The sequence below is a fragment of the Lutra lutra genome, chromosome 1 (genome assembly GCF_902655055.1).
Source record: "Lutra lutra chromosome 1, mLutLut1.2, whole genome shotgun sequence".
NCBI classification, from domain to species: Eukaryota; Metazoa; Chordata; class Mammalia; order Carnivora; family Mustelidae; genus Lutra; species Lutra lutra.
Window position 1 is genome coordinate 56897774 of NC_062278.1, and position 27230 is coordinate 56925003.

At 35.5% G+C, this 27230-nt stretch overlaps 1 protein-coding gene across 17 annotated transcripts in view; it reads left to right on the top strand.

Annotated features, from left to right (window-relative positions):
* DZIP3 (DAZ interacting zinc finger protein 3) overlaps window positions 1-27230 on the top strand; it is a 117108-nt gene that overhangs the window by 67506 nt on the left and 22372 nt on the right. For all 17 annotated transcript variants that reach the window (XM_047723913.1, XM_047723894.1, XM_047723970.1 and 14 more), the window contains 9 exons: window positions 3948-3973; window positions 6343-6508; window positions 7931-8026; window positions 8187-8314; window positions 18750-18818; window positions 21253-21349; window positions 22821-22924; window positions 24464-24551; window positions 26178-26279. In XM_047723913.1, the coding sequence (XP_047579869.1) occupies window positions 3948-3973; window positions 6343-6508; window positions 7931-8026; window positions 8187-8314; window positions 18750-18818; window positions 21253-21349; window positions 22821-22924; window positions 24464-24551; window positions 26178-26279 (876 nt within the window). The remainder of the gene's footprint in view (window positions 1-3947; window positions 3974-6342; window positions 6509-7930; window positions 8027-8186; window positions 8315-18749; window positions 18819-21252; window positions 21350-22820; window positions 22925-24463; window positions 24552-26177; window positions 26280-27230) is intronic.

A 27230-nucleotide genomic window follows, 5' to 3' on the forward strand; every position in this document is an offset into this window, starting at 1 on the left:
CACAGTTACACATTTAAATATACAAATGAGAAACTGAAGTAGTTATTTGGAAATTTCACTAATTTCTGCATGCCATTCTCATTTAAAAAATGCCTACTCAGTGTTTGAAAAACTGCTTCTTATCATATTTTTAGTGATATTCAGATGCATTTTTTAAAACCTTAATAAATGTTGATTTTCTTTTTTGTGTCCAAGACTCTCAATAATGCAGTAATGAATAAAAATGGTACAAATTCAGGAAGCTTCATTCATTCCTTTTCTTTATTTTGCCAGTTGCAAAATAAAACAACTTCTTGTTACTGTCTATAGCAGTTTTAGCAAAAAACTCTTAATTGCTTGGAAAATTACAAAGGAAAGTTGAGTCTTGTTTTTGGCTTAATTTTTTATTTAACTATATTTCTGGGGCAATTTTATTGTTGTTGTTCAGAGCAAAATTGAAGGGAAGGTATGGAGGTTTTCCATATATCTCTGACCCTCACACATGAATAACTTTCCCCATTATCAACATCCCCCAGCAGAGTGGTACATTTGTTACAGTTCGTTAACCTACATTGACATATCATGATTACCAAAGTTCATTTACAGTTTGATTCACTCTTTATGTTTGTAGATTCCTATGAATTTGGACTCAAGAGGTTTTTTGTTTTTTTTTTTTTAAATCAAGCATAGAGCTACCCATTATGCTTTGCAAACTTTATAGTGAAAAAAAAAAAAGTGTTATTTTCTGGCCTGAAACATCTACTTAAAATCTAGATGTACTCTGTAGATTATATAATAAATTCAGTGAGAATATTTGCCCAAGTACAATCTGGTAAGCCCCTATTACCTAGTCTTTTGGGAGTATATACAGATTTTAATCATAAATGAAATTTAACACAATGAAGGGAAAGTTATAAAACACTTCGGTGAAGGACAAAATAAAGGTATTTATGCTGTGATCAATAAAATATCATTATCATTTCCATATTTGTAACCAGCATTTATTATAACTTACCATTTCATTCAAAAAGTTATTTGGAAAATTAAGTTATATTTTTTAAAAGATGAATAAGAAGACTTACTTTTCAAACAATGAATGTTGGAACACTACATAAAAATCTAATTATATACTATATGGTGACTAACCACATAATTTAAAAAAATTTTTTAATGGAAAAAAAATAAATAAATTTTTGAAAAAGGCTTATTTTTAGGCAATTCTTATATGACAAAACACGATCTGGTCTGTTATTTTAGCTGATATTTTTAAATGTTTGCCAAACATTAATAAATACCAGGTCTAATACTTCATAAAGCTGGCCAAGTAAATCCACAGCTGTCAGACCAAAGGTACATAGTTTGTTTCTTCCAAAAAATTAAAATGTGGTTACGCAGATTCTCAATTTTAGTTAAATGTAGAAAGTCCCACTTTTATGTCAAATTGAAATTAAACAGGGAGTAAACACAAATGGAAATAAGTGTAAACACAACTCAAAACTTCACATGCTAGTAATACTGAAAATCTTATTAAATGTCAGGATTTTTTTTATTGTTTATAACAACCTAAGTTTTTTTCTCCAATTTATTTTATTAGAAGTTGAGATACTTTGAAGATAATTTTATCAAGATAAGATTTGAACATTAAAAGAGATCTTATATCTTCTTTATCTAAATTTTAAAGTATATGACCTAAAAATGCTGAAATTTTTACATAGGACTGTTTTACAGAAATTGTCCTATTAATATACTTCGTTATTATAGGTACAAAGAATTTTCTAGTTACAGTGTAAACAACCTGTTGTAAAAAGCTAACTCGATCACATTCTCTAATCGGGAGTTTTCCTCAAGAAAAATTCTAGCAGAAATTAGCTTGTGTTAAGCAGAATAAGAACAAAGTCATCCCTATGAATGAAGATATGTCCTCTGTTAATGATATGTTTTGATTTGTTTTGCAATATCTCTACCTAACATTGGTTGAAGTCCTACAAAGATCTGTCAGAGACTCTGGAAGAATATGATAAAAAGTAAAATTTGTATAGCAAATAGAGGGGACAGTACAGATAACTTGTAACTAGTAGATAGACTTTGTAGTTACTCTTTCTTCATTTAGGAATTTCGTATTCACCCTCTAATATATTCAAATTATAAATAAGTCTTTTGGGAGTTAAGTAGGTCCTCCTTCCTATTCCCACCTCCCATCCAGGGGAATTAAGAGTTAAGGATGGAAAAGGGAAGTAAAGCAGATGGCAGAAGAATAGAAGCCTTTGGGGAAAAAAGAAACCTGGCAGGAAGTAAATCTAGCCCTTCAAATTGGGTGTACTCTCTATAGGAGGGAAGTTGCTGAGATGAGTGTCGAACAGACTGATGAATGTGTTGACAAAAAGTTGTCATGGGAAGACCTAAAAAGTTCCAGAAATTAATCAGCTATAATAGGTGTTCATTATGAACAACCAGATGTCTTTCCATTCAGTTATTCAGGTACACTGGAACCAAGGTAGGAGTTGATAATTCTGAATCATAGAATCAGATTGGCACTGGAAATTGATCAGACACTGAAATGCAAAAATTCTCTTAGTATATAGAAATAAAGCAAAACAAATCATGAAATTTGTGGGGAAGAAGACCCTGAAGTTTCTTGTAAGTAAGAGGTAGTAGTAGAAGTTAATACTCTAATTTATATAAAAGCAATTAAACTCTTAATAGAAGGGTAATGTATAAAAGTAATTAATAGTCTTAATTAGTATGTGTTGTCATTGATATTACCTTTATATAGTATGTTGCCTTTATAATTTTACTTTAATGAAGTTAAAATTCAGGGTTTTTTAAAATTTAACATTTTTTAACATTGTGATCTCCCTAACACTTCTTTTTCTGTACGATTTCTTAATATAAACAGTCTGCTTTTACCTTATGTGTAGATTTTTCAAGAACTCTTGTAGTTACTATAGTATTCCTTAAAGGAGAATTACACATACTCTGTCCCAAGATTACCAATAGGTGGAAACACAGCTCCAGTACTTATTTCCAATATCTGAATCAATAATTTTTTTTAAGATTTTTATTTATTTATTTGACAGACAGAGATCACAAGTAGGCAGAGAGGCAAGCAGAGAGAGAGGAAGGAAAGGAGGCTCCCTGCTGAGCAGAGAGTCCAATGTGGGGCTGGATCCCAGGACCCTGGGATCATGACCTGAGCTGAAGGCAGAGGCTTTAACCCACTGAGCCACCCAGGTGCCCCTGAATCAATAATTTTTAAGTTGTCTCATGACTCAGTGGTAGATTACAAAATCAACTTAGTGGGTCACAACTACCATTGTATAAAATAGAATTAGTAGGAATAAAAAAAGCTTCAGAATTCATCACATAGTGTCTTAGTTCAGGCAGCTATAACAAACTGCCATGGACTAGGTGGTTTAAGCAACAAACATTTATTTATTTTTCACAGTTTTAGAGTCTGGGAAGTCCAAGATCAAGGTACCAGCAGACTTGGTCTCTGATGAGGGCCCTCTTAGTTTGCAGATGGCTAACTTTTTGCTGTATCATTACATTGTGGAGAGAAAGAGAGCATACACAAGAGCAAGAGATCTAGCTCTGGGTCTCTTCTTATAAGGGCACTAATTCCATCATGAGGACTTCATAGCATCATCTAAACCTAATTACTTTCCAGTAGTCTTACCTCCAGTTACCATCACACTGGGGAATTAGGGTTTCAGTGTATGAATTAGGGCACAAACATGCACTCCATAACACATATACTATGGGTAAAGTTTATTTGGTGGAACTTAAATTTCAGTTTTATACTTATGTATAAAGTTCTATATATAAGTGCATTTACATTATGATGTGAAATGCCTTATTTCAATTGTGGTCAAAAAAGTTTGAGAAACACTGATCTAAATGCGGTTCACATCATTATGCTGTACAGACATAGTTCATATAGATTACTAATTCCTGATGTTGTTTTTCAGAATAAGGAATCAAAAGAAGAGCAAGGGTAAGCATTTATTTAATTTTAAAATTTTTCTTACTGTTTTCAAGGTCTGCTTTGCCAGTATGACACAGCCTTACCTTGGAAAGTGTTTTAAAATAAGAAAGTACAATCCCTTGTCTTAATAACTTACCACTTTTTAACAGAATGATAAAAAGTTCAATTATCATTTACTTCGGGAGAATAGAATCTCTCACCCTTTTTATTCAAGGCTACTCAAGAGTCACCCAGTACCAACTGCTTTTTTATTCAAAGATTAATTTGGATCCAGCATAGAAATCTTTTAAAATATAGTCTAGATTGTGGTTAGCCAAATCTAAATTTAGGTAAGATTTAACCTTAAAGAACAGATCATTATTTGCTCTAATGACCTCAAACTCTTTACAGAAGAGTTTGTTTTGATTTGGTTTGTTTATTTAACCCATAGCTTGTTGTTGTTTTTAATCCCAACTGTTAACCATGAATTTTGAACCTTACCCTGGCAACCTGTTAGTGTCTGAAGATCGCTGTTATTATACAACTATGTGATTCATGAGAGTGCATTAGAGGATGGAATTAGGGATGACAGTAGTGAAAAGATTCATTATAACCACCAAAAAGTTTGTTAATTGAAAATCGATAACTTTAGAAAATTCACTGTGAGGACATAAATTATTAAGATATCTTTAAAATGGTAACAAGAACACATTTTAACTTTAAAGTCCTCACTTGTAGTTGATATTTTCTCACTGATAATGGAGTGATCTGGTTGGTAAGTAAATGGGTTTTCATGCTCTGTGTAAGTCAACAAATTGAGCAAAACAATACTAGAACAATAGTTTTTTGATTTTTGTTTTTTTCAAGTCAGGTCTAGGTGCCATAAAAATAACTTACAAAAGAGTGAAACAGTGCTGTCAGTCATTCTGCTTATTTTACCTACAGTGTGGGCCCAAACCTGAATGATTATCAAATTACCCAGGGACCTTTGTTTTCATATGAGAATTTTCAAATATGCATAAAAATAAAGAGAATTATATACATCTACATTAATATATGTAACTGTTATCCTGATTCAAAAATGACACTGTTTTTCCACATTTGCTTCATACTTCCCTTAACATTTTCTTCTTCTTTTTTTTTTTTTACTAACATATAATGTATTATTTGCCCCCAGGGGTAGAGGTCTGTGATTAACAATTTTCTTTGTTGAAGTGTTTTCAATCCTAAATTTCACATAATTTTACCTCTACATGGTTCAGTTTGCATCTTACTGATATGAACATTTTCCTGTATTATCACAATCCTATTAGTAAACTTTAAAAATTTAGGAATTATCTTCTGGAGCTTTCCAAAAATACAGATTTTTCTATGTATTTACAGTTGCTGGGGTACCTGCAAAAATAATAATTTTAAAAAAGATCTCAGGTAATTTGAAAAACTAATTGGGTTTGGGAACCAGTGGTCTACACAAGCAGTTGATTTCATTGAACTTTCCAAAATGTTTGAATCATTCTAGAATACCTTAGTGATACCTAATGTCTATTTTATAGTGTTTTACAAGTTACTGTGCAAGCATTAGATGCCTGTGTTTTCCAGGTCTCAGTGCCTAAAAGAAGTAATAATGTATCCTAGAGTTATCTGTTTTCTTTCTATTCACTAATCAAGTCATTTATGTTACAAGTAAAACTACTATTTCTTGTTATCATTTAATGAGCTTAAGAAGGAAGTTTACAAATAGTAGGCCAATTTGAAAGGAGAGTAGCATGCATTTAAACTTTTAAACATAGTTATAGAACTGAGTTGTCATTGCATTTATAGTATTTTCATTCTTTTTTTAGTGGTTTTCTAGTTACTGAAATCCATATTGCTGCAGTTTCTTTCTTTTTGTTTTTTTTGTTAAGTCCTATTCCCAAAGAAACCTCCATTTTTAAATCTACTTTATGTTGTTATTTGCAATCCTCTATCTAAATGTACACTGGACCTAAACAATGAAATTAATCAAATTAACCAACGTACTTGTCAAGAATGCTGGGATGATAAAATAATACAGCAGAGGTGGAAAGGCTTGTCAGTATTTCCCAAAGTGTTGTTTCCTTAAAAGTTACTGGTGTTAACAATTATTATTTGAAAAATGAACTCCATGTTCTAATTCTTGAAAACACTGGGATGAACAGAATAGGTACCTCAATTGAGTGCTATCTCATATATGCTTAATAAATTCATTATGAATCATCAAGAGAAATACACAGTATGAGCACGGTTTAAACTTTCTTTAGCCATGAACACTTCTGATGCTGAACATTTCATGAGACCAATACAATATTTGGGAGGCAATGGCTTAGAGGAAAAACACTCAATCATTATAAAAGATTACATTGATTATGTCACCATTGTAGCCCAAATATGATAGGAAAGGAAGAGCCGTTGAAGAAAGAGCAAGTAAATCTACACCCAGTCAGTGGATTTATGAAAGATGATGCAAGTGATATTCAAGAGGATTCTGCAACTGAAGACAAGTTCTATAGCCTGGATGAACTGCATATTCTGGACATGATAGAGCAGGTAAGTCTGACTGAAAGAGGTACAGCTCTCCCTTCCTTCTTCCAGAAACAGTTGTTAACCTTTGTTTTTCCCTTGACTCTTTGAACAGCATGTCAGCCTAGTGGTCTGTGTTGTGTTTGTGAGGAGCAAATAAAAACAGGAAGGACCAGGGACGGGAGTAGATAGAGGGAAAAAGAACCTTAGAAGCTGAAATTTTTCTCTTTAGCCCTCAAACCATTTCCTGGCTTTAGCTATTAAACAGTGCTAAATACAAACGCATTCCTTGTGAAAGGTTTTCAAGTACCACAAGGGAATAAAACTTGGCTTAATCCCATTGACTTAATTTGTAAAACTAAGGTGCTTTCATTTTTAAAAAATTAAACCGGTTGTAGACATGACATGTCTACAGAAATATTAATGTACAACAGTGGTTTGTTTTGTTTTGTTTTGTTTTTTTCCCCCTTTGGTTCCTTTCCTAGTAGTAGTCACTGTTGGGAATGATGTACATAGGTATATAAGTACTCATGAAAGTGATTAAATCAGACAAAGCACATGACTTAAAAAATCACTTCATTTAAATGAGAATTCTATACTAAGGTAATTTAATGATCATTTTATGATAAGGTAATTTAATGATAACCTGTTCCATAATATGTAGGAATATTGATTGTCTAAGGGTACATTTAGTAAAAATGATTCCCTGGCTGATAATTGCCATATCTCATTTCCCCTTTCCAATTATAATAATAGGTTACATATATTTTAACTGAAATGACATGTTCTTAGCTTTGGATGTCAGACTAAAGTTTAAATATAGGACCTTTGGTTTTCATTCAATAGCTATGAGGGCTCCAAAATACAATAAAAGTATGACACACATTTTGGAAAATGTTTATACCCTCATTTATTCAAAAAATATTTAGCACTTTATGTCAAGAACTCTGCTAAGACATGGTCCCTGTGATCATAGTGTTTACAATCCAGTGGAGAAGTTGAATATTAAGCTAAGGTGGTACTGAGTAATAATTAAGTGTTTTGGCACTTATGGCTGCCTGAGTTAGAATTCAGGCTTCTCCGCTTTCTTTGTAACCTTGGGTAAGTTACTTAACTCAGTTTTATCATCTCTAAAATGGGAATAATAAGTGCCTACCTCGGAGAGTTTTTATGACAACAAAGGCATTACCAAAAAAAGCTTAAAAATATGGTAACCGTGCAGGTAATGTTATCCAGTGGTAGTAGCAGTAGACCAGTAACTGTGGGATTATTTAGTGAATGCTGTAATTGGGGAGAGGTGGGTTTATCTGCACTAATCAGAGAAGTGATGTTTGCATGGAGACATAAAGCATGAATAGGAGTTAGATGGCAATTTTAAATCCCCTTTAACTAAAGAATTAGTGGTTTTTTAGAGGAAAATAAGGCATTCATATTCCATTTGCTCATTAGGGCTCAACCAGCAAAGTAACTGCAGAATATGGAGAAACAGAGAAGGAAAAGCTTGCTCGGCAGAGGCAGCTTTATAAATTGCACTATCAATGTGAAGTAAGTATTTTTGCCATTCTATCTGAAGCCAGTCAGAAGTAGTTGAAATATTCAATTTAATGGTAGTTTTTTTGAAGATACTGTTTTTTTTTTTTTTTTTAATTTTAATATGTGGTGACTTGAACAGAATTAACTAAGAAGTAACATTTTCATTGATCAGGATTTCAAAAGACAGTTGAAAACAGTGACTTTTCGGTGGCAAGAAAACCAAATGCAGATTAAGAAGAAAGACAAAATCATTGCATCTCTGAACCAACAAGTGGCTTTCGGAATCAATAAAGTTTCCAAGTAAGTGCAATCTGTTGATAACAGGAAATTCTGGATTTGCTCCATAATGAACACGATCTTTAAAAGATAATCCCTGTGTAGCCACTAGGTGGCATTATAACTACACATTAAGAACTGCCAACTATAGGCCTGCTCTTGCTTAAAAACCAACTATATTTTTGCCTTGGCAGCTGGATTGAGAAGTAAGCAAGTGCTCACTCTATATATCAAGCTTTACATGTATTGGCTGAACAAGTGTGATTGTAATAGAATTACATGAGAAATATAATTAACTTTCAGGTCATGATTCTAATTTATAAAAATATGACCAATGATTTGGTGTTTCTTTATTAGCATGTGAGGAATACGTTTCTCAAAGACACCCATGAAATCATTTGAATGCTTTTTTATGTTGGTCTCTCAGAGTTTCTGTATTCCAAGACCAAGAGATTAAAAATGAATCAAATTCCTGAAGACTCTTCCCTTCCAACATTCCCTTAACACTCTTAAGTAGTAAATACCTAAGACTAAAAATTCTGACTTATTAGGGGAAAATGAGTGTCTCATGTTATTCTTTTTGTACTAATCACTGTCTCCAGTCATATCAGTTGAGATACTAACATGATTTGTAACATATTATTTATTTTTTTATTTTTATTTTTTAAAAGATTTTATTTATTTGACAGAGAGAGATCACAAGTAGGCGGAGAGGCAGGCAGAGAGAGAGGATGGGAAGCAGGCTCGCTGCCGAGCAGAGAGCCTGATGCAGGGCTCGAACCCAGGACCCTGAGATCATGACCTGAGCTGAAGGCAGAGGCTTAACCCTCTGAGCCACCCAGGCGCCCCTGTAACATATTATTTTAATAAATAGTAATAAATAGCTACAGGATACCAGTTGTCCATGAAGTTTAATTTGAAATCCATGAGTTCTTAGACTGCTAATAGGGTGAATAGACAAGTTCTAGGGAATATCTTAGAGTAAGGAGTCCATAATATTAATTAAGAAATTGGAGAAATATTTGGCAGAGACTTAGGTCTTAAATTTTCTTCCATATGTCATGTCCTCCAACCTTGAAGAAATTTGGGGGAAAAACTGATGCTGTAGTGCTGACAACATAATCTCAGTTAAAAACACTTGGCTTATCCCTAGTGGAGTCAGAGAGATCCATCATGTTCAAGGAGGTGAGGACCTAAGATGGTTTTGGCAAATCTAAGCTGGCTATAGTCACTTAAGAATCCATACTTTGGGGACGCCTGGGTGGCTCAGGGGGTTAAGCCGCTGCCTTCAGCTCAGGTCATGATCCCAGCGTCCTGGGATCGAGTCCCACATCGGGCTCCTTGTTCTGTGGGGAGCCTGCTTCTCCCTCTGCCTCTGCCTCTGCCTGCCACTCTGCCTGTGCTCGCTCGCTCTCTCTCTCTCTGACAAATAAATAAATAAAGTCTTTTAAAAAAAAAAAAGAAAAAAAAAAAGAATCCATACTTTGGGGTTCAAAACTTTGTCTTTTAGCGTGGATGGCAATGACCAATCCAAGTATATGTTATATAACATCAATGATCAGAAAAGTAATGTCATCCATGCAGATGAGCTGCTGCTTCTCTCCTTTACCATCTGAGGATATCCTTCCTCAACTCTGATAGCTCACCCTGGCACCCTTTGTGTGCTTGAGACTACAAACAGACTATTTTAGGGGATGCATATGTCTTCATACAAGGAACATTCACCAAACATTTATCAGGGGCTCATTATGTGAGAATTATGTAAGGCACATGTAGAAGATACCAAGACATGTCAGACGTTGTGAGCTAATGGAGAATATGGATTAATTTGTTAAAATTACTTAAAACAGAGGAACTTCTAGTTCTACCAAGAAATAGTATTCTTCCTTGCAAATCCTCCTGCTTAAAATTAAAACACCTTGAATATAACACAACAAACAAGCAAAGAAAGACTCTAAATGGTAGATGGAAACAAACTGTCTAGAGACCTTGGTACATGAGGAATGATAACGACAGTGACTTTTTGTTATTGCCTCCCGTATATCCTAGACAGGTACCGAAGAAATCACCAACCTGGAACAGCCAACTGGTAGGGATAAAGCTTTGAGAAAAGCTTATTTTCTCTATCCAAAGGATCAGGAAAAGGGAGATGTAACAACAGAAAGCCTTTTTGGCAGTATTCACCTATTCTAGTCAAGCACCAATGGTTCCATACTACCTAATGTGTTCCAACAATGGCAGATAGCAGAAACCAGGTTTCCTTGCTGGGGTAGTATCAGCAGTACTGAGCATCCAGCTGGTCTTGCATTCCCCACCAGACAAAAGCAGGTAGTGTTCCGGTTACCAGGATAGTATCGGTGTGATCCAGTAGCAAGCTAAGCCTCTACCTCTGCCCAGCATCAGAGAGACTTAGGGTAATCTGAGGTGGGACTGGTCAATACTGGGTTTCACCTCTACCTCCTCATGGGGAGCTGAGTTCTTACCCCTGGGGCTGGTTGGCACTATGTTTTCTCCCATCTTCCCAGCTGATGCCAGAGAGGCCCAACATGGATCTCTTGCTCTCCACCCTGTAGCAACAAAGCAGTGTGAGTCAGCCCTCTGCTTTCTGTTTCCCTGGTATCAGTAAGCTAATCTTATACAGAGGCAAAAAGCAGAGTGAGTTGGTACCCCACTTTCTTGGGAAATGTCATTGGGACCAGAGAGAGACTGAACTTCTACACCATTCATCTGCCTTGAGGCAGAATGTCAGTGTCCAGTTTTGGTGGGATGTTGTTAGCAGGGCTGAGTGGGAAGCTAAACATATACACCCACTCAGCCCTCACAGTACACAGAGGGGGTCTTCCTGCTAAAAAAAAAAAAAAAAAAAAATCAGAGTCTCATAATATCCAAAATACCTAGGTATACAAAGAACTAGGAGAGTCACAACATGAAAGAGAAAAGACAGTCAAAAAAAGACAACTTTAAGATGATTCAGATTTGAGAATTGTCTGACAAAGATTTTAAAGCAACCACCATAACAGTGCTTCAGCAAGAAAATTGACTTCTCTTTAAACAAATGAGAACCTAGGAAATCTTAGCAAAAAAAGTTATAATAAAGGATGGAAATTCTTTTTTTTTTAATTTTTAATCTTTTATAAACATATAATGTATTATTAGCCCCAGGGGTACAGGTCTGTGAATCACCAGGTTTACACATTTCACAGCACTCACCATAGCACATACCCTCCGCAATATCCATAACCTCACCACCCTCTCCCTACCCCCCTGCCCCTGGCCACCCTCAGCTTGTATCATGAGCTTAAGAATCTCTTATGGATTGTCTCCCTCCCGATCCCATCTTGTTTCATTTATTCTTTTCCTACCCCCCAAATCCCCCATGTTGCATCTCCACTTCCTCATATCAGGGAGATCATATGATAGTTGCCTTTCTCCGATTGACTTATTTCGCTAAGCATAATACCCTCTAGTTCCATCCACGTCGTCGCAAATGGCAAGATTTCATTTCTTTGATGGCTGCATAGTATTCCATTGTGTATATATACCACATCTTCTTTATCTATTCATCTGTTGATGGACATCTAGGTTCTTTCCATAGTTTGGCTATTGTGGACATTGCTGCTATAAACATTTGGGTGCACATGCTCCTTCGGATCACTATGTTTGTATCTTTAGGATAAATACTCAGTAGTGCAATTGCTGGGTTATAAGGTAGCTCTATTTTTAACTTTTTGAGGAACCTCCATGCTGTATTCCAGAGCAGTTGCACCAGCTTGCATTCCCACCAACAATGTAGGAGGGTTCCCCTTTCTCTGCATCCTCGCCAGCATCTGTCATTTCCTGACTTGTTAATTTTAGCCTTTCTGACCGGTGTGAGGTGGTATCTCATTGTGGTTTTGATTTGTATTTCCCTGATGCCGAGTGATGTGAAGCACTTTTTCATGTTTCTGTTGGCCATCTGGATGTCTTCTTTGCAGAAATGTCTGTTCATGTCCTCTGCCCATTTCTTGCTTGGATTATTTGTTCTTTGGGTGTTGAGTTTGATATGTTCTTTATAGATTTTGGATGCTAGCCCTTTATCTGATACATTGTTTGCAAATATCTTCTCCCATTCTGTCAGTTGTCTTTTGGTTTTGTTTACTGTTTCCTTTGCTCTGCAAAAGCTTTTGATCTTGATGAAGTCCCAATAGTTCATTTTTGCCCTTGCTTCCCTTGCCTTTGGTGCTGTTCCTATGAAGAAGTTGCTGCTGTCGAAAAGGTTACTGCCTGTTCTCCTCAAGGATTTTGATGGATTCCTTTCTCACATTGAGGTCCTTCATTAATTTGAGTCTATTTTCATATGTGGTGCAAGGAAATGGTCCAATTTCATTTTTCTGCATGTGGCTGTCCAATTTTCCCAAAACCATTTGTTGAAGAGGCTGTCTTTTTTCCATTGAACATTCTTTCCTGCTTTGTCGAAGATTAGCTGACCATAGAGTTGAGGGTCTATTTCTGGGCTCTCTATTCTGTTCCATTGATCTATGTGTCTGTTTTTGTGCCAGGACCATGCTGTCTTGATGATGACAGCTTTGTAATAGAGCTTGAAGTCTGGAATTGTGATGCCACCAACTTTGGCTTTCTTTTTCAATATTCCTTTGGCTATTCGAGGTCTTTTCTGGTTCCATATAAATTTTAGGATTACTTGTTCCATTTCTTTGAAAAAAATGGATGGGATTTTGACAGGGATTGCATTAAATGTGTAGATTGCTTTAGGTAGCATAGACATTTTCACAATATTTGTTCTTCCAATCCATGAGCATGGAACATTTTTCCATTGCTTTGTGTCTTCCTCAATTTCTTTCATGAGTACTTTATAGTTTTCTGAGTATAGTTTCTTTGCCTCTTTGGTTAGGTTTATTCCTAGGTATCTTATGGTTTTGGGTGCAATTGTAAATGGGATTGACTCCTTAATTTCTCTTTCTTCTGTCTTGTTGTTGGTGTAAAGAAATGCAACTGATTTCTGTGCATTGATTTTATATCCTGACACTTTACTGAATTCCTGTATAAGTTCTAGCAGAGTTGGAGTGGAGTCTTCTGGGTTTTCCACATACAGTATCATATCATCTACGAAGAGTGATAGTTTGACTACTTCTTTGCCAATTTGGATGTCTTTAATTTCCTTTTGTTGTCTGATTCCTGAGGCTAGGACTTCTAGTACTATGTTGAATAGCAGTGGTGATAATGGACAAAGGATGGAAATTCTAACACTAAAAAATACAATAACTGAAAATCTTGCTGGATATAATTACTAATAAGTTAAAGTTGACAGAGGATTGAACCAGTGAACTTGAAGACAGATCAAAAGACATTACCTAATCTGAAGAGCAGAGAGGAGATAAACCAGGGAAAAGATTATTAAAAAAAAAAAAAAAAAAAAAAACCAGAGTCTCAGTGACCTGTGGGACAATAAGAGTTAAAGTTCTTACCAGAATCTCAGGAGGAGAGAAGAGAGATGGAGGGAGGGGGCAGTAATTAAAAGAAAGGAAGTAAAATACATAAGTTTTCAAATTCAAGAAGTTGAGTTAATCCCAAATAGTATAAACCCAAAGAAGTCCATGCTAAGTCACATAACTAAACAGAAAACTAAAGACAAAAAATCTTGAAAGAACCAGAGAACACATGTGGGAACACTAATTCAAATGACATCAAATTCCTCATCTGAAACCATGGAGGCCAGAAGGAAGTGACACATTATTTAAGTACTGGAAGGAAAAAACCTAACAGAAAACAAGAATCTTGAATATTATATCCAGCAAAAGTATCCTTTAGGAAAAAGGGAAATAAAGACAAGTCTCAGCAGAACCTTAAGAATCTGTTGCTACTAAAGGTACCATTAAATAATGGCTAAAAGGAAGGTCTGTAACCATAAAGGAAATGATAATAGAAGCTTGGAGCTTCAGGAAGAACATCAGAATGAGTAAAGAGGGGGGTAAACAGTAAGAGTCCATCTTATTTCTCATTAATTTCTTAAATCATACTTGATGCTTGAATCAAAAATTATAATACCAGGCGCCTGGGTGGCTCAGTGGGTTAAAGCCCCTGTCTTCGGCTCAGGTCATGATCTCAGGGTCTTGGGATCGAGCCCAGCATCAGGCTCTCTGCACAGCAGGGAGCCTGCTTCCTCCTCTCTCTCTGCCTGCCTCTCTGCGTACTTGTGATCTCTGTCTGTCCAATAAATAAATAAAATCTTTTTTAAAAAAGCAGGAATGGCTATATAAAATGGACTTAAGAGCAAAAAACTATTGGAGACGAAGAAGGACATTACACAATGATGACAGGACCAATTCACCCCGGAAGACATAGCAACCTAAAGGTGTATGTACCCAACAACAGAGCCTCAATATATGTGAAGCAAACTTGATAGAACTATAAGGAGAAATAGAAAAACCTGCAGTTATAGATGGTGATTTCAGCCCATATTCTCAGTAATTTATAGAACTACTAGATAGAAAGATACAGAATTTCTATAGCAGCAGATATAGAAATTCTGTATTAGCAAAGATGTAGAATTTCTACAACCCCATCAACCAACAGGATTTAATCAATATTTATAAGACACGTCACCAAACACAGCAGAATACATTTGCTTTCAAGTGGCCATAACAAGTATACCATGATAGAACATATCCTGGCCCATAAAACAAACCAAAAAATTTAAAAGCATTGAAATCATACAAAACATATACTCAGAACAAAATGGAGTCAAACAAGAAATCAGTACCAGAAAGATAACAGGAAAATCTCCAAGCACTTGGAAACTACACAGCACACGTCTAATTAATCCATGGGTCCAAAAACATTTAAAGGGAAATAAAAATCTGTTGAACTGAATTAACATTAAAATACAATATATCAGAATTTGTGGGACACAGCTAAAGTAGTTCTTTGAAGTTTTATTGCACTAACTGTACACATTTGTAAGAGTTGAAAAAAATCTCAAATCTAATCTAAGCTCCTTCCTCAAGAATCCAGAGGGAAAAAAAGCAAAATGACTGAAAACAAGCAGATGGAATTAATAAAGATTAGAAATAATGAAATTACAAACAGAAAAACAATAAAGAAAATTCTTGAAACAAAGAGCTGTTTCTTTGGAAATATCAATAAAATTGACAGACCTCTAGCAAAACAAACAAAAAGGAGATACATATACCACTATCAGGAATGAAAGAGTGATAATACTGCAGACCTTGCAGACAGAGAATTATGTTGAGTGAAAAGAGTCAGTCACCAAAGCTTATATACTGTATGATTTCATTCCTTTAACATTCTTGAAATGACAAAGTTTCAAAAATTTTAACATGACAAAATCATAAAAATGGAAAACAGTTTAGTGATCCAAGGTTAGGAGGATGAAATGGGAATGGGAGCAAAATGAAATATTGTGATAAAACTCTTCAGTGTCTTGACTGTATCATTATCAACATCCTGGTTATTATACTATAGTTCTGTAAGACGTTAACATTGCAGGAACATGAGTGAAAAGTACATGGGATCTCTCTGTATTATTTCTTTTTTTTTTTAAGACTTTATTTATTTATTTGATAGAGAGAGAAATCACAAGTAGGCAGAGAGGCAGGCAGAGAGAGAGGGAAGCAGGCTCCCTGCTCAGCAGAGAGCCCGATGCGGGGCTCGATCCCAGGACCCTGAGATCATGACCTGAGCCGAAGGCAGAGGCTTAACCCACTGAGCCACCCAGGCGCCCCTCTCTGTATTATTTCTTACACCTGCATATTAATCTATGATTAGATATCTCAAAAGTTTAATGTGTTTTTTTTTTAAAGATTTTTATTTTTATTTATTTGACAGAAAGATCACAAGTAGGCAGAGAGGCAGGCAGAGAGAGAGGAGGAAGCAGGCTCCCTGCCGAGCAGAGAGCCCAATGCGGGGTTTGATCCCAGGACCCTGAGATCATGACCTGAGCCGAAGGCAGCGGCTTAACCCACTGAGCCACCCAGGTGCCCCTAATGTGTTTTTTTTTTTAAGTACAGTTAACCTTTCAACGAGGGTTTGAACTATGGGTCTGCTTATATGCAGATTTTTTTGATAAATACAGTACAGTACTATAAGTATATTTTTCTCTTCTTTATGGTTTTCATAGTAATATTTTATTTCAGTTCAAGGTAAGAATATAGTATGTAATACATATAACAAATAAAACATGTATTAATTGACTATATTATCAGCAAGGCTTCTGGTAAACAGTAAGCTATTAGTAGTTAAGCTTTTGGGGAGTCAAAAGTTATATACAGATTTTCAACTGCATTTACTGGAGGTAGGCATCAGTGTCCTTAACCTCTATGTTGTTCAAGGCTAACTGTACAATAAATAACTGTCAAATAGCACCATAATCAATAGGGATTTTGTAGGGTAAAAAGAGCACTTATGATTGTTGTGGTAAGGAAGAACATCATTGAAGACAGTATTGAACCTCGGCTATATAGGATGAGATTGGAGGAAACACAGAGCATCTAGGCTGAGAGGGCATTGTATGTGTTCTCATATAGCTTTTAAGCCTTTGTTCAATTCACTTGAACATGTCTCAAGAGTATATGATAAAAATGTAAATATTTTTAAATTGTAAAATGCTGATTTTTTTTTATTTATGGGTTTTATTAGGAAGCAAAAAAATCTTTTCTTTGTCCTAGTTCAATGTCAGTCCTACAGTAATGTTTGGTAAATGTTCGCTGTTGATAATTAAAGAATTAACAAAGAAGATTTTTATAATAGCAACATATTTTGAACAAATAAAAATAAGCACTTAATAAATCTAAAGTAATTACTGTCAGTAAAATCCACATAATAAACTTGATAGCCAGCCAGAGTAAACTTGAGAACTGTAGATCTTTCAGAAAAGAATGTCTAATCCTACCCTCACGTTATTCAAGAGAAAAATAGGACTAAGAAGTTATGACTGCCTGAATATATATACCTGTTTCCTGTCCAAGCTGGATGATAGGAATGATGCCTACCCTATCCTCTATTATTTAAGAATCCAGGTCTTCTGAATTCCCCACTGCCTCTGTCAGCTCTTTATTGCCCACTCTTAAACTGCAGCTAGGTAAAATATTCAAGTAATGGAAGCATTCAAAGGAAAGCAGAATGTCAATTTAAAAAATCTTACTGCCTCCTTTTTGAATCTCTCTACATACTCCCGCATACCATAGTAACAAAGCTCATCTTTCTTCTTCTTTACTTGAGAACATGATCTCTTTTGTGGAGAAACAGACGTGGTTTCTTTTCATTGCATTTTCAGTTCAATAAACATTGATTGATTGTAAGTCTCAATAGCTTCTAAGAAGCTTGGAGTAAAGGTGCGTAGGTGATCTCTGAAATCTGGTAGTAAGCAATCTAGCCACATTTAAAGTCATTGTTCTTAGGTTATCATTCCAAATTCCTGTTGACCCGAATACCTGTGTATCCCAAGTGTCTGAACATATCGGAACTGAAAGTAATGTGCTTTTCCTGTGAACTTCTTCATATTATAGCAAATTAATGTGTCAGTGTAAAAACTTGGTTCTGAGGAGATATATAGCAGCACAAGGAAGGAACATCAGACATGATTTGTGAACATGTATCAATCAAAAAGTATTACTTTGCACTCTCTCAGTAGCTTTTTGCATATTAATTTTTAAACCAATTGCAGGCTATGTTTTCTGATTTATATAAAATTTTTGCCTGGTCTTTCCATGATTAGATCATGTCAGTGACTCCTTGGTGATAATTTACTATTTTAATTAAAATTCCTATGTGGGGCGCCTGGGTGGCTCAGTTGGTTAAGCGACTGCCTTCAGCTCAGGTCATGATCCCGGAGTCCTGGGATCAAGTCCCGCATTGGGCTCCCAACTCCACAGGGAGTCTGCTTCTCCCTCTCACCTTCTCCTCGCTCATGCTCTCTCTCACTGTCTCTCTCTTAAATAAATAAATAAAATCTTAAAAAAATAAAATGAAATTCCTATGTGTACACAGCCTCATGGTGTCTGTATTTAGTACCTGATTTCTTTCAGACCTTAACCCTTTAATAGTTTATATGACTTGATATAATAACTTGGTAAGAAAATTTTAAAGTTCTCAATCCTACCACAGGCCTAGGAAATCAGAACATACCATCTATGTTTTCTAGTGGGTTAGAAACTAGAGTAGAAAGGGCTAAAGACCTATTTCTGAGTCTTTGAAGTGGGGATACAAGTTCTCTTTGGCTTCAAATTGATGGGATTAGAACTTGGGAAGTTGGTAAATCAGACATCAGAAAAAAAAAAGATGAATTCCAGAAGGTGTAAAAGTGGGAGACTAATTATTTTCAGACTCAATATTTGTGGCCCAAAATGGTCATATTTAGTCCCTCCTCTTCAGCTACAAGTGGAGCTGTTCTGACTGTATTAATGACAAATCATTTCTAACATTTATCCCTTTCATCTTTCCTTAGATTACAGCGTCAGAGCCATGCTAAAGATAATGAAATCAAGAATCTTAAAGAGCAACTTTCCATGAAAAGGTACAAATTTAGTTGTTGCTTTGGTTGAGTATACATCTCTGAAACTCTAGGTATATTCATTCAGCATGTTCTGACCAGGGTAGCCATATAATTTATTATCCAAACTGGGGTACTTTTGAGCATGAAATTGAACATTATTAATATTTAGACTGGGACAACAGTTACAAATGGAAGTGACCTAGGCAGATTGGGGGCTATGTTCAGCTTAGCTCTGGCCCTAGAAAACTGCTGAGAGAGATTAGGTCAGCAAGGTTATGGTCCCACAGCAAGCTAGGCAGGGACCAGACTTATGTGTTCTCATCTCTTTGCCCTAATCAATACTGCTAAGTGTTACTGATTTATGAAACTGGTTGAATTTTATTCTGATTCACATATTTTTGCCTGTAGGTAATTTTTTGATAACTTTTTAGAGATCTAATTCATATAGCATAAAACTCAGTGTGTTAAATTATACATTTCATTGGCTTTTAGGATATTTGCAGAGGTATACAACCTTCACCTCTGTTTGATTCCAGAATATTTTTATCACCCTAAAGAAATCCTGGATCCATTAGAAGGCATTCTTCATTCTCCCCTCCCCTAGCTTCTGGCGATCATTCATTTATTATTTGTCCCGGTGGCTTTGCTTTTTCCAGACATTTCATATAAATATAATCACATAAGTACCCTCTTGTGATTAACGTCTTACACCTACTATATTGTATATCCATATCGTAGCATATCTCAGTATACATTCCTTTTTATAGGTAAATAATATTCCACTGTATAAATACACCACAATTTGTTTATCTTTTTATCAATGGACATTTGATTTGTTTCCATTTTTTCACTATTATGAATAATGCATTTATGAACGTTTGTAAGCCTATTTTTGTATGAGCATAAGGTTTTCAGTTCTCTTGGGTATATAAGAGTGGAATTGCTGAGACATGCAGTAAACTCTGTTTAACTTTTTAAGGAACTACCAAACTTTTCCAAGTGACTGCACATCTTACAATCCCACCAGCAATGGATTCTGCACATCCTCACAAATACTTGTTGGATTACCTGTCTTTATTTGACTCATTGTAGTGGTTGTGAAATACAAGATCATTGTGGTTTTGATTTGCATTTTCCTAATGATTTAATATGTTGAACATCTTTTCGAGTACTTCTTGGCTATTTGTGTATCTCCTTAGAGAAATGTCTATTCAAATCTTTGGCCACTTTTTAAATTGGGTTCTTTGTTTTTTGTTGAGTTTTCAGAGTTCTATGCATGTTCTGGATACAAGTCCTTTATCAGATATATGATTTGCAAATATTATCTCCCATCTGTTGGTTGTCTTTTTACTTTCTTGACGATGCCCTTTAAAGCAACAAAGTTTTTAATTTTGGAGTCTAAGTTATTTTTTCTCTTGTTCTTATAAGCAGTTTTGTACAATATTTGCACAGTATTCAATAGCATAATAATTCCTCTCAGTTGAATTCATATATGTCCTTGAATATTTTTTTTCCTCGAAACACTCTGGATATAGTGGTATTAACAACATATTGTTTTATCAAGCTTCTCATCAACGTTTGTCAAGTGTGCAAGCATCCAAGTGTTTCTAATAAAACATTGAGGATAGCTTTTGTAAAAGTCCCTATTACAATATTATATTTCCAATCAGTTGTTTCCTTTAAAGATATAATTTGGTTTGTATGCCCTAAAGTTTGGGCCTCAGGTGTAGGAAGCTGAAATGAGATAGGAAAAAAGAGAGACCTCATAGGTAGCCTTTCTCTATAATGTCCTTCATAAATAATGTCCTTATCATCTCCCTCTCTCCTTTTCAAGCTGTAGGGTTTGTATTCATTCTAAGATGTTGATGTGAGCTGAGATACTGAGATAACCAGTGCAATATTTTAATGCAGTGATTTAGCTTTAATGCATTGAGGGCAGGGATGATAAGAAAAAACCTTTGTAGTTGCTATTTTGGGAATACAGAAAGGCTTGTAGAAACTTTATGTGAAATTTAATGATAATAGCTAACATTTATTTAATGCTTAATATGTACTAAACACAGAATGCTTTTATATATATTATATGAATGTGAGATCTTTGAGGTCAATAGTACAGTGTTCTCCATTTTCAGATGTAAAGAAACTGAGGTATAGAGAAGTTAAGGAACTTGCCCAAGGTTTCAGAATTCAGATTCATCCTCAGACAACTTTATTTCAAAGCCAAGTTTTAAATCCTAGCCCTTACATTGATGACTTTAAAACTTCTGCACTCTTGGTAGTAAAGGATAACTGTAAGGGTCAAGTAATGTCTTCTCTTGCTTTTGTATGCTGTAAACTTTTACAAGAAATCATTTCTTACTCACTAAATAGCTTGAGTCTTTCTCTCTCCTGAATAACATGGAAAAGTCTGTCCTTGCTGCAATGTTGTTGACTCTTTAATGATCATATATTTCAGATCTCAGTGGGAAATGGAGAAGCATAATCTGGAAAGCACAATTAAAACATACTTAAACAAACTGAATGCAGAAACTAGCAGAGCATTAACAGCTGAGGTAAAAAAAAAAAAAAAAAAAGAAAGAGAAAAATGGGGTTGGGAAGGGAAGTTCTGTTCATGTACTAGTATACTAAAGAATTGAAAAAAGACTGTTCTAAATGAACAGAAATAAGTCATCTTAGGACCAGCCAGAAGAACATAGCTTAAACTCTTGTGCTTTTTTGACTCATTGGAATTTTGTACATGATTACTTCAATGTTGATGATCTTATGTTGTTTTTCCCCAAATGACTTCAGGAAATTGGTCTGCTTCAGTATGTATAGCAAATATGTACACTTTGGGATAATTCTCATGAAGCCAGGTCACTAAGCCAAATTTCTAAGAATTCTAACATTTTACTGCTGCTGAAGATAATGTCTCCTTTCTTTGTTACTTTCTACATAGATCTTCCCAAAGCACATACACATCATACACTCCAATTTAAAAAAAACAGCCTACCTTCTAGACTCCCAGAATGTCACCCAGTTTCTTCTAAGTTAACAGAATACCACAGCTAGGGTCTCTTCCAGAAGATACATGATTATCTGTATGTATGTAATTTTTACTTACAGATAACCAAACATTATACAATAAGATTCAAATTTTTAGAGAGCTCACTAACATTAAAAGAATTATAAACCTTCCCACATCTGTCATGGGTAAACTGTATTCTTTAGCAGAATGCTTGGGAATCCAGAGGTCAATAATCAAGGAATGATACCTGAACCAAAAATCCCTGGAGATTAGTAGAATGCTAGCTATAACTGAAAAAACAAAACCCTCAGCTTACTTTAAGAGCTCAAGTTTGATTATTTTTGTTTCTCACTGCTTTTAGTCAGAACGTTTCCTTCTACTTCCACTATTAATTTTAGAAACACCTAATGCTGTCCAAGAATATATTTTCAGTGAATATTGAGTGACTAGTGAGAAAAAAACAGAGGTCAAGTGAGCATGCAACAGTAATGGGGCAGAAGGAATTCCTGTTATGGGGAGAAGACTCGATGACCTCGCAAGGCCCATTTGGACTGCATGGTCCTCCTGCATGGTCTGATTATTTTCTTATCCCTTCATCAATTAAAAAAAAAAAAGCAAGTAACAAGACTTCTGGGAATGTTCTTAAACTTTGCTGAATATTATAGTTACCTGAGAACTTTTAAAAATCCCACTACTCGGGCAGCACTTGGGATCAATTAAATTAGAATCTCTGGGACCAAGGCATAAATTTTTAAAGAGTCTGAGATGATACCAGGGTATGTTCAAGTTTGAAAACTAATGATCTGGAATGCTTACTAACCCAGTAACCATTGAGTAAAAAAGTTAGAATTGTAGAATTAATCAGAGTTTTTATAATGTATTATGGATGGTCAAGAAGCTCAGGTGCTGGAAGAGATTGGAAAATAGCTCAACTTTACTTGAAATGATTGAGAAAAGGATGTGTTCATTTACAAGGGCACCTTCAACTTCTTTGTCTTTTTCTCAAAACTCTGTAGGTGTATTTCTTACAGTGTCGTAGAGATTTTGGTTTGCTTCATCTAGAGCAGACTGAAAAGGAGTGCCTCAGTCATCTTGCCCGGGTGACTCATATGGCAGCAAGGTAACATTTCCCTCTTCCTTAATGCATCTTCATCTCAGAGATACAAGATACAAGATACGTCCTTAAGCCTGAACAGAATCTGTTTTACATGTATGACATCAGAGTCTTTGAAATGAACAAACCCTTATTTTTTTTAAACCTCAAAAGTCATTTAGTCACTTTGCTGCTGTTCTTGGTTTCTTCTGCTGAAGCACTGAAGTCTACTGAGCACAGTAATAGCTGCAGACAGATTTTTCCCTTTCAGTAGTGAAATAGATTAAAAATCTCAGAAACATTCATGAAGCCCAGACATTTACAAAACAGGGTGGATTCTAAGTGGAAATCATTTTTACCATTAATTTCTCTTCTAATGCTTGATTTTAACTACCTTTGGAGTACATTGAGGGAAAAATCAGTATTAACACCTAAAATCATATGTTAAAGGCAATTTCTTGCTATGTTATAATAAATGGATGATTTTCAAATATTGGGCAGGTTGCATGAGATTATCCTTAAATTTATAATTTTATATCTTCATAGTGAATTAATTAAATTAGAATTTCTGAGACCAAGGCATCATTATTTTTTAATGATTATCATTTTAATGATCATCATCATTCTTCAATTCTAAAGAATCAGAATCTCTGATGTTTAGCAAGATTCCCAGGATATACTGATGTGCATTCAGGTCCGGGAAGCACTGTTGTAAGTGATCAGTTTATCTTTGCTTGCTAGAGGGAGAAGGGGCACTCTATAAACTAAAACATTATCAAGCCTCTTTGTATAAGATAATCTCAGTGATAACTTGTTCTCTCTCAAAGCTGGTGTGCTGGGTGATACTGGGGTGAGGGTGTTATAGCAGAGCCTTTTGAAAGGCTTCATGAAATCTCTCTTTAGAGATGGCAGACCTTAAACACCTCAGGCTGTTCCTACTTAAGTCATTTGGTGGGCATGTTTGGCAGAGCTGCTTGTGTTAGTGCAATTAGGTACTGCATAGAGGCAGATCAATCTAATTGATCCTCGCAGAAGAGGTACTTCTTTCTGATTTGCCCTCCCAAAAGGAATATATTTTTCTAATTTGCAGAGAGCTGATGGGCCAACCATAGCCCTGTGATGTCAGGGTTATGGTGAAGATAGTCCAAAACCTGCTTCCAGGAGGACTCAACATCTTTGAGAATGCTCCTGCATTGGAGGGCTAGGGCAGTTTCTCTGTTTGGCCTTCTCTGCCTCCGTACTTCACTGGAGGGATTTCTGTGTAAAGGTTTTACATGTCCTAAAAAACAATATTGCCAAGATAGAAGAACACTTGATGTTCTGGAAGCAGAAGTTATATTTGCTCTTGAAAAAATAAATTTTATACGTTCCCAGCCTTTGTTTTATTTTTAATAACAAACCCTTCCACACAACTTTGTGCCCATTTGAGGTTATTGTTGGTGATGAAGGTAATTTTGTTGTTTTATGTTATTTACATATATGCTAAAGAATATAATGGAAATTTGTGGAGACCTATGTGGTATATAAAAAGAAGAACTTTCTCTTGTGTCTCCTTTCCTACACCAGCAATCTGGAATCACTTCAATTAAAGGCTGCAGTAGAGAGTTGGAATGCCATCGTAACAGATGTTAGAAATAAGATTGCATTCCTCAGGGTAAGTGGTGAAGTATCTCTGAAGTAAATTGACTGAATGTTGTAGGTGGTATATACTTAAAACATCTAACATTTAAAACAGTTACCTGAGAAATTTAGGGAAGAACATGTTTTTTTCAGTTACTAAAGTTTATGCCTTTTTAAGGTTTGAGATCGATTACTTCCATGTAGTTAGTTGTAGACAAAATCCTAGACCTGGTCTTTTCAGGTCTTTCAGGTCCTTCATACAGTAAATAAAAAACTCAAAAATTGTGCTTTACACCTAATTTTCCTAGAATTCCAAAGCTGATGTTGCTCCGGTCGAAAATAAATGTTGAACTTGGTCTGAATAGTTATGTGTTTATAAAATTAAAAGGAAGATCAAGCAGACATGTATTAGTTTTCAATCTTAAATTTTTATGTAATTATTTCATAATGCAAAATAATGAATTATTCATTATTGGCTTAATAGAATTAGGACTATGCTTAAGGTAATCTAAAGACGTAACCCACTGGGGTGCCTGGGTGGCTCAGTGGGTTAAAGCCTCTGCCTTTGGCTCCGGTCATGATCTCAGGGTCCTGGGATCGAGCCCCACATCAGGCTCTCTGCTCAGCTGGGAACCTGCTTTTCCCTCATGCTCTTCCTCTGCTTCTACTCCTGCTCATGTGCATGCTGTCTCTTTCAAATCTCAAAGAAATAAATAATAAAATCTTTCCCCAAAAAAAGTATATAATGTTCATTGTTTTATGATTTCACAACACTGCTAGCAAAATAATGACATTTAATTGTGACCACTGCTTCAAAGCATTACCTTCTTATCTAGCTTTTCCACTGGTGGTCTTGACTTTCTCTCCCAGACTCTTTCTTATTCAGTCTTTAGTGATGCTTAACATTTATGTTGGGTTTATTCACAGTCTGGCCTGCCCCTGGTTCTCCATCCTTGTTTTATTTTAAGGACATATCTTCTGTGGAAAGTTTCTAAATGTTTTGTTTCTTAAACATTTCTTTTTCAGTCTCTGTGGGTTGTTTACAAAACAATACTGTAAAGTAAAATGGGGACAGTGCCAAAAATGTTGAAAGCATGTTGTTAAGCTTCAGTGATTGGGATCCTACTTTTGGCAAAATCCAAGAAAATAAAACAAAGATATATGTGGTACTTGAGAAAGCTAGAGGTATAACTTCAAAATAAACAAAATGTGGATATTTAGTGAGTATTTCCTGAAATTTCCCCTGCAGTGAACATTTGCAAATAGCTCAACTCCTCATTACAAATACATTTTTCCTAAAATTATCAGCTTATATGTTATTTACAGCTTCTTGGATTTTTATTTGCTATTCACTTTTTATGATCAGTTCCCATTTTGGGGCTGAAAATTATGGAAATATTGAGGAATTATCACAGGGTCTGTAAATTATGTCTCTTTATATCTTGCCAACCAACAGATACTTGGAAAGATAAAACTGTTTACATTTGAGGATAGTGTGTTATAGAATTATTTTCATGTCAAAAACTGTTTTTATATTATTCCTGACTTAAGTTGAGAAAAACTATTATATGTTTTATTATTAAAAACAATACCAAATGTTCCCATATGCAGTTTCTTTGAAGTTGATTTTGCTCTAAAATATTGTTTCCTCTTCTTCTAGACACAGTACAATGAACAAATTAACAAGGTGAAGAAAGGGTTTGCCTTGAGTACTCTGCCTCCAATCCAGCTTCCTCCACCACCACCTAGTCCTGAGATACTGGTAAGAAATATGACATTTTGAAAAATTGCCATCTTTATCTTGATGAAATGGTAAGGGCTGTAAAGCAGTGAATATTCAGTATGTTTCATGTGTGGTCAAAATAGAACAGGCACATATTGTGCATATTGTTTGTAATTACATTCATTCTTGCTCTATTATCTCCAGATGCTATAACTAGTTGGCTGGCTTAGCTGAGGCCAGTGCCTAGGTGTATCACTGGATTTTAGTGATGCTTTTGGTATGTAAAGAGGTAATGTATCCTCATTTCATCCTTTCAGTCTCACCTGCAGTGTGGGAGAAAACTGACGAATGTGCAGAATTCCCAATGCACTCAGGTTACCCGAGTGACTAAAACATCTTGGCATTGTACCCTAGACAACTAGACTTTACCCTTCTACTTCTACTTTTGACATTCTTTTCCTTAACTGTTATCTTCTATTTCAACTTTAACAGCTTCCATTGATGCCCTCTCCTGCTCATTGCAGCGAGCCTCAATGAGAATCTCTCTGTTACACTATGTATGTTCTCCTTCTGGGAAACCTGGTACCCTAATCCAGTAAATTCAGACCGCTTTCCAAAAGAACTTTTAGGACAGAACCATTAGGTGATGATTTTTAAACGTTTTTTTGTTTGTTTGTGTGTTTTTTAAAGATTTTATTTATTTATTTGACAGAGATCACAAGTAGGCAGAGAGGCAGGCAGAGAGAGAGAGAGGGAAGCAGGCTCCCTGCCGAGCAGAGAGCCTGATGCGGGACTTGATCCCAGGGCCCCGAGATCATGACCTGAGCTGAAGGCAGCGGCTCAACCCCACTGAGCCACCCAGGCAGCCCAGGTGATGATTTTTATTATCAGAACGGATTCGGGAATAGGAAAAGGAGAAAGGTATGAGCTATATAGCGGCAGATCACTTTTTGCCGTCAGTACTCCTGCTTGTAGTAGAATTTTGAAAAT